The sequence below is a fragment of the Myzus persicae genome, unplaced genomic scaffold (genome assembly GCF_001856785.1).
Source record: "Myzus persicae strain clone G006 unplaced genomic scaffold, MPER_G0061.0, whole genome shotgun sequence".
NCBI classification, from domain to species: Eukaryota; Metazoa; Arthropoda; class Insecta; order Hemiptera; family Aphididae; genus Myzus; species Myzus persicae.
Window position 1 is genome coordinate 1 of NW_019101401.1, and position 9,181 is coordinate 9,181.

Genomic DNA, 9,181 nt, shown 5'->3' on the forward strand with positions numbered 1-9,181 from the left:
ATTAGTTTTTATTTAATATATATATATTGTTTTTAATTAAAAATGTTTATAAAAAAAAACATACAATCTTATCATATGGCAAAACTATATTTGATAATTGTTTATTATACATGATAAATATTATGTTAAGGAAACAATATTTTTAAAATAATAAATAATTACAATTATATTTATTAAGATGTTTTTTATATTCCTTTAATATCAAACCGGTTATTAAACAACAATATATAAACATTAATATCATATTATTCATTATTTAAATATGACGAAATCCAAATAATGAAATAATGTCATCATTAAAAAAGTAATAATTTATAAACAGTCAAAAAATGGTATCTTGCTATCTGGGATTATTCCAAGTCTAAAATCCAGATTTGGAAAAATGTTGAATATGAATTTCTTCAAATTTCTCATTGCTTTCTGGTTAACATTAATTGTCTGAGAAAATAGGTAGATGATATCGAAATATGGTCGGATGATCTAGCATTGTATACACTATACAGTGTTGATTTTAATGGTAGGTGGTGAGCTTTATATTGAAATTCAATATTTCAAGGTTTAAGCTTTTAAATTAATAACATAATTAATACTGCAACATTTTAAAATTCATACATTGCAACATTCTCTATAAGAGACATTTTTGTCAGCAAAAACTGGGTATGCTCTATAACTTAATTAACCTCATTACTCATATAGTATACATATTTTATAATTTTGTCTGTGAGAAATTGACAATCCAATGGTCTAATTTCATGTTCCGCAAACAGAATTCAAAAATATTTATACCTATTATTACCTACATTCTGTGTAATTTGAATTTGAATCTAACATGACTGGTAGACATTAGTTCATTAATTTATGAATAAAATTATAAAACCTTGAACGTAAAGTAGTTACCTGTAAGCTAAATCATGAGCATTTTCAATTTGTTATATTTACTTATATTTTGCTTAAAAATGAAAATATTGTAGAACAGTCTAAAGACAGTTAATGTTAGTACATTTAAGTTTAATAATAGGTGTTCGCGCCGTCGTCTCCGCCACTCCCATACTAGTACATCACACCGACCACCACACACACAGTCACACATCATTTTATTGTCCTTTTATTATATTGTTTTTATTTTTGCATTAATTACGTGCTTGTGAATTATTATCTAATATGTAGATTATCATCGCCGCCGTGCCGTCTGCGCGATTATTATTGTTTAACACATCGGCCGACGGCACACACACACACACACGCACACAATATAATTATTTTCTTTATTTTTGTATAATTGTCAATATTGTGAATTATTATATAATATTATGCAGATTAAAGCGCTATCGCTCGCCGCCGGATCGGCTGGCGACTATTATTTAACACGGCCGCCGTAATATTAACCATTCGCGATCGTACCTTTTTCGTTGTGGTTACTAAGTGTCAACGCAAACGCCTTTAGTTTTTTTTTTATACATTTTTTACGCCGATTGTATTTTCTGTTATTGAGGGCGCCGATCGCCCCAAAAGTGCGTTTTTCTTAATTATTATATTTTCTAGTGCAAGCGCTAATCACCACCTAGAAAATCGTATAATTAAATTTATATTATTATTATTTTGCTGCCGTGCGTGCTAATCACCGCGGACGTCATATTATTATATTTTGTAAGCGCAAATCGCCGCATTTTTATTATATTTTGTAAGCGCAAATCGCCGCATATTTATTATATTTTGTAAACGCAAATCGCCGCATATTTATTATATTTTGTAAACGCAAATCGCCGCATATTTAATATATTTTGTAAACGCAAATCGCCGCATTTTTATTATATTTTGGAAGGGCAAATCGCCGCATTTTTATTATAATTTGTATAGGCGTAATTCGCCACCTTTATTATATCGTGCGCTAATCGCCGGTCCTTGTTATAAAATTATTATATTATTCTGCCGAGCGCAAATTGCCGGTGATTTTCCTATTATATTGTTGTATGTCGATTTTATTCATTTAGCTACAGGACCAGCTGGCCAGTCTGCGTTCCACAAACTGTGAGTTTTTATTATTATATTATTTCTTCATTTATTTTACATACTTAGTTGTTGGGCCAAAAGGGCCGTAGAAATATATTATACTGCAATAGCCATAAAGCCTTTGATTTATTATTTATATTATATTTTTTATACCTTGGTGTTACTGTGGTTTTTACATATTTGTAAAAACTATTGTACGCCGCGCCGCTCCTACTTTTAATTTCGCGGTTAGCGACAACGACTCGCGTTATGTCGTGGACGTAAAGGGCCGGGGTGCAAACTCACAATATCTTATCTCGTACAATAAAGTTGAGAATAACTTAAGGCGCAATGGCGCAATATATATATTTTTTACAACAACATGCACATTAGGTACACATATAACAATAAATAAATAATTCAATACTAAATAAGTAAAAATATGGTATATAATGACCTGATCGACACTCCGGCGTGGGTTACTGGTGGTCCGGTCCTCGCTGGAAAGGCGACAGCGTCTTCCTCTTCGAGAATTATGGTCGGCTGTGACACAAACATGAAACAGTAATCCGTCAAACTTCGGCTATCCCGAAGTATACGACGGTCGCGGTTTGACGATTCGACAAAAGAAAAATAGTGGTTTCCAGGCTTAACCAAAACTAATAATAATACTAATAATGATGTCGCATGACCACGAGGTCGGTCACAGCCCGACAGAGGACAAAAAACGAACCGGCGGTGCGTGATCCGCGATCCGCCTGGTTCAGGCGTTGGCAAAAGACAAAAAAGATGGTGTCCCGGCACGAGAGCCGCGGACGCCGTCCGGCTTGAAGACACCGTGGAGGGGGAACGACTCATCGCGAACATTCCGCGCCGACCGCGTGACTTGTAAAGCCTTTGAACTTTTTAGTTCGGCGGGAAATTCAGCCGCGTTCGAACAACTATTATTATTAATATTGTGTATTATACAGCAACTCATTTACCAGCAATCATGTTTACCTTTTTAACGTTAGTTTTAAGTTTTACACACACACAAATATACACACACCACCCACATACTAGCGCTCACAGGTTTTGCTCGGCGACCCTGTCCAACTCCTGTTGGATGCTATATACATTATACACACTTACAAAGGTCGGTCGGTGTGTGCGTGCCGTTACGCAAAAAGTTAGGTAACCGGGCGCGCGTATTATTATCTTATGCTCCCGGCCCGTACAATAGGTAATTCACTTTATAAATTAAGCTAACAACACACAATTGATTCTGCTGAAGTCAAAATTGATATATTTTACATTTTGAAGGACGGAGACAACACAGATATGAATATTGTCATCTTAGGATATTACAGCACCAACACCTCTTTTTGAACGGTAGTGTTTTTTTATGATTTGAAATTACCTTAAGTGTTTGAATGAGATTGTAATTTTTGATAAAAAAAAAAAAAAGAAATAATAATTAAAATAAAAACTAAAAAAAAAAAAAAAAAAAAAAAACAAAAAAAAAATATACAATTTAGTATTTACATTTTACAATACATACAACACTGCGGCCAACAATAAATATTACCAGGTATTTTCAAAACTTACAATTCTTAAGTTGGAGAAGTTAGCCACAGTCAAGGTTAGGTTATATTCATCATCATATTATAATTATTATTAAGAACACCCAGCAAGTATTAAGATGTTTGTTCTCAATACTCAATGATAGATATAATAACACGCACATTAGCATCCTAAAAATAATACAGATTCATTGGAATGTTTTCTGTATCATTACTTGAAGGAGGTTCACAATCAAATTGGATACAGTTTTTAATTTAATAGCTACTGTTCTAAAACAAAAGGAGTGTAAGTGGCAAAACAATCTGTGTTAGGTGCACACAGCACAAATTAACTACAAATTGTCAGTTTTATTTTGTGGTAGAGATATAAGTGAATTATTTGTCAGACACTGTGATCTGGTAGCAAATCCATTATAAATTAAAAGGTAAGAGGTAAAAGTACACTTTTTAAAGCTTGATTGTAAAAAATTAAATAATTTCACTTACAAGGCACCTTGTATATTTAAATAATTGACTGCTGTAGATAAATAAAAATATTTTTTTCAAAACACAATGACCTTGACCTTAAGAGGATGCCTACCCTACCTGCATGTGTTATCTCTGTCTTATAAAAGTACAATATAAAACTGTTTGATAGGGACAACAGATAGGGATAGAACCACTCAGGCTGTAGTCCAAGCTAAACAACCATCATTTTTATTTTTTCGATATCACAAATACAGAAAAAGTTTTTACTGTATAAAAATTCATTACTTCAAGCTTGAATAATTTTTATTGTATTTGTGATATTGAAAAAATAAAGATGATGTGTTGCAGAGTAAATAATTTCCTCTTTATAATGTGAACATTTGGTTGCTTTTCTTGGACTATAGCTTCAGTGTTTCTCTATCGCAAGACAGTTTTTGGTATTTTGTATGTTAGTACGACAGAGACAACACATGCGCGTGTGGAGTCCCCCCAATGACAATGTTCATATTCTATATGTGTAGCTTGTTGATGAGATTATGATATATCCAAAATAATTACGACTCAAATTAAACAAACATTTTGATATCTAGATATTGAATTTTGTTTTAGATTATACTAAATAAACAACACAACACATAAACATAAATCGTAGGATAGGGGGTTATTAATAAAAAGAATATCCATACACACAAAAATATTCTATTAAAAAAACATTTAACTATGCCAAAGAAAAAAGTCTTATAATTCAATAGATTAATAATAAATATGTATTGAAAATAAAACATTCATTTCTTTTATGTCAATTAAAAAAGGCCTAAAAGAATTTTGTCTGATTCAAAATTACTTTTATATACAATAAAACCTGTCAATAAAAATAAAATATCCAAATTAAAAATTGAAGATCGAAGTGTCCATTATAGACAGGAACATTGGAATGAGACAGGTTTCACTGTACATAATAATAGTTTTGACTACAAATAACTCAACAGTAAAATTCATATTTATAATATAGTATTGATAGTCAATTTGAATACAATTCACACAAAATAATTAACTGCCTTATGAAATTAAAAATTTTGAACATTAATATTTATAACATAACAACCTTAAATTACAATAAATAAACTACAAAATAGTTAAATATAAATTTTAAAATGAGGAAATCTTAAAAATGATATATATCCGAATTAAAATAATGTATAGATGATAAAAAAAAAAAAACAATTTTGACAAAGTAAAAATAAAAAATGTTTTGTTTTTCTCCTTTAGTTTTAAAGACTAATTAATATATTTTGTACTAACCAGAAAGTTAATAAAATAAAATTAGGAATATTTATTTCTGCATAGGAATGAGAAATTAATTTCTTTGCTCATTAGGAACAAATCTGAGTAGAGGTTCAAAAAACTGAATAGCTATTTGAGGACATCTATGGTAGACGACAGTTGCTTCAAGTAGATCTGCAATTTCTGCATTTTTCCATGCCATCAAAAACATTAGTTTTCCATTCACTTGAACTGCTCCAATAATATGATCTGGTTCAAGTCCACGATCAAAACCAAATGCTTCATCATCATCGTCATAAAAAAATAGATTGAGGCCCAAATCAGTAGTTAGATTGAGGCCCAAATAAGTAGTTTCATGTTTAATTTCATGCTTGACTTGAACTCTGTAAAAATAATGTTTTTAATTATTACCTAGTCTACAATAATCAACTTAAGGTTGTAAATCTTAGTTATTAGTTATAATATATATGATTCATTCTTGATATTCTATATGTTTTAACCTACTATGCCGCGTCCATACACATACTAAATACTAAATAGAAAGCAAAAACAAAAGCTCAACTTTTACATAACAGACTGGACTATACAAGGTGTAACATATAACCTTAACCTGACAAAAAAAAAAAAAAAATGATGGTACCTTAATGTAGAACAAAATTTTATAACATACCTATGAGTAGAAAATAATTTATGAAATATACTCATGTCAGCAAATTTCCTAAAATTATATTTAAAATAATGTTATTACGTCCCAAATAAATTTAATCAAAAAAATATTGATATTTGAAAAATTCTAAAAATAAACTACTCGACTTAAATAAATGTTTTTACCATCAAAATTGCTCGTATAATCAGATTAACAAATTGGTTTTTTTAACTTTTCCAAAAAAACTTAGTGAAATTTAATTTTTATATTCAGTGCTAGTTGCCCTAATACTGGGCAGCTACCAGCGTTGCCCGTGTATTATATAGCTCTATAAAAAACCCCTTTTTACCCCCTTAAAAGTATTTTAAAAAATCCTTTCAAAAAATAATAATAATATTTACAAATGATTCTAATGATTTACATTATTAATACACATATTGTTATTAAAAATGATTCTTTAATTATAATACATATTATCATACTCTTAGTCTTGAATTTATTATTTAAATTAATTTATATAATACTTTAAAGTGTATTTATTATTTTCTATTTTCCATTTTAAAAATTATTATTTGCTTTTATTTTTATTTTTAAATTAAAATTATGTTTACAGTATGTATTTTATACATGTATGATTTAAGCTACTACTTTTAATTAAATAAATAAAAAATGTTTCATTACAATATTTGAAAAGTATATTATGAACTTAGTGGTAGTATATGTAAAACAGAGAAATATTGCAACCAATTAACAAATAAGTATATACCTATATTATCTGGACCCCCCCCCCCAAAAAAAAACATACAAAACGCCATTGGTCTCGACAATAGTGAGCTGACTAACGTTAATTGCGGCGGCCGTGTTAATTGTTCTCACTTCAGCTAGACAGCAGAGGCGGCTGTTATCGAGTCGCGCTACATAATATTATATAACTCACTGGACACATTTAAAAAAATACAAAAATAAAACAATACAAATAAACATTAAAATGTGTTGCGTGTGTGTGTGTGTGTGTCGATCGGTGGCGAAGTGGTAGGTATGTGGCGTTGTAATCAGTGCCTATTAAGTTTTAATTCTATGGATATCTACACATAATTCCTAAGCAATTTTTACATTCCCTACCTAGATACCTATATAAAAGAAAATATTTAACTTGTTACCAACAATACTTCATATTATGCTATCATTATCACAAATCGTCAAGTGAAACAAAATTTTTTTAAATGAAAATATTTTGCCCCCCTCCTTGAAAAATTCCTTTGACGCCCTTATAATTGAAAATGCATGAATTAGATACATCATTAAAAATAAAACGCGATGAATTTTATAATTGCCATAATGATGTAGTGCGCTTGTATCATTTGGGAAAGAAAAATTAAGTTGACCAACGGCAGTTCTTTCAATGTCCAGTTAAAGTTAACGGATCACTTAAGGAATTCTGCCTTTAATAAAATCTGTTATCAACCGGTAAGCATTAACCGACACTTAACCGGACATTGTAAGAACGGCCCTGAATTATAAGCAATAATACCTAAAAAAATGATTTACAATATTAATATTATAAAATTATGTCAATCAATACCTACTCGATTTATATGAAATTGTAGGCTAACGTTATGAAGTCAACAGAGCTACAACAGTAGTTCTATAATATAATTTTAGGACCATTATCACAGCTAATTCCAAACATCGGGAATCACTAGCAATAGTATAGCTATAAAATAAATAGCAGTATGCTTTGGTAACATATCGATGTATCCCGAGCACACGAGTGTTTACCTACTACTAACATATCACACAATAACGGTAATAAACATGAACACGCTACGCGCCGAAAATGATTACATATTATTATTATTATATTTTATTAAACATCGTCGTACCCGTCAGCGTTTTCAAGACCGTTGGCCTTAGAAAATTCCGACTCGACCCTTGGCGTTGATGGGACGGTTTCGTCCAAAGGCAACGGTGATAGGCAGGCTGGGGAGGCAATGCCGTCCGTCGGTGGAGATGCGGGGCTGGCGTCTTCCTCTGGAGGAGGTGCGAGGCTGGCGTCTTCCTTTGACGGTGACGGGCGATCATCGTTAGTGTTTGGCACCGGTGCGAGACTAGCGGCGTCATCTTCCTTTGGCAACAATACGACATCCGACATTTCGGTTTCGTCCTTCGGCGGCCGTACTGGGCACGTGGCGGCTGCGGCGTCGTCTTTTGGCGGCTGTCCGGCATAGCAGTCGTTGGGACGGTTCACCGGGATAGCGAATAGCCGATCATCCGACATGGCGGAGTGTTCGTAGACGGTCTTTAGAGAAGTGACGCAGTGCACGTGTTTCCCGCGTTTTTTTTTGGAGAGAGAGACGCTGTTCAAAACGAGACGGCCGTAAGAATGAGCACTGAGCAGTTAGCAATAAAAATTATTATGTAAAAATATGCATTGTAGTAATCATAGTCGCTAGTGTCGCTGTCATCAGTTGTCCGGTCGACTGGGCACGACACCAGCCGACATTATTATCATTATTATTATTACCACTTTTATGCTCACTACTCAGTACTCAGTTACTAGTTTGACTTTGACAGTTAGTTCATGACAAAATAAATAGGTATGATCACAGATTTTTGATACGCATCCCCGGTTCCTCACTTCACCATAGAAAGTGGTGGGAGACTTCCGCCTCTTTTCATTGGTTGCTGCTCTGCTGGTATTCTGCTGGATGCTGATAGTGGTTGACGGTTATCAAATAATAAATATATTATAATTTTTTATTAAATTCATACTTAAATCGTAAATTTTCTTATTAATATTCACGAATAAATAATAATTTAGTAATTTAATATAGTTAATAAGTCAGACAGTTAGTTATAAGTATTAAGTTTATCAAATTGTAGGTATTCATATTATTTAATTTAGTGTATTTTTAAGTTCTGCAAGTTCTGTGTAAGTTTAATGTTGACTGTTGTTAGTAAATATCATGACTAAATAATAATAATAACTATTACATGACCTATGCACTTCGTTGCCCTTAAAAAAAGACAACTTTTAAAAAAAATGTGATTGTTCAAATACTTTTGGATGTGACTTGCAGCAGTAAGTGCAATTGAACCACTCTGGTAGGCAATCGGACTATGTCGGATTGCGTACAATGTGCGACAGCATATGAAGTAGGCAATAATAGCTTAACTAATTATATACAATAATAAATTATTATTATAATTGCTTTAATACCCATAGCAACCA

The 9,181-nt window shown here is 31.8% G+C and overlaps 1 protein-coding gene across 1 annotated transcript; it reads right to left on the bottom strand.

Moving 5' to 3' along the window:
• Positions 1-5,284: 5,284 nt before the first annotated feature.
• On the bottom strand, positions 5,285-8,528 carry LOC111028951. The gene is made up of 2 exons (XM_022307748.1): positions 7,833-8,528; positions 5,285-5,686 (listed from the first exon to the last, which is right to left on the bottom strand). Exons 1-2 carry the CDS (start codon positions 8,225-8,227, stop codon positions 5,377-5,379), a joined length of 705 nt encoding a protein of 234 aa, XP_022163440.1. The 5' UTR covers positions 8,228-8,528; the 3' UTR covers positions 5,285-5,376.
• Positions 8,529-9,181: the final 653 nt, after the last annotated feature.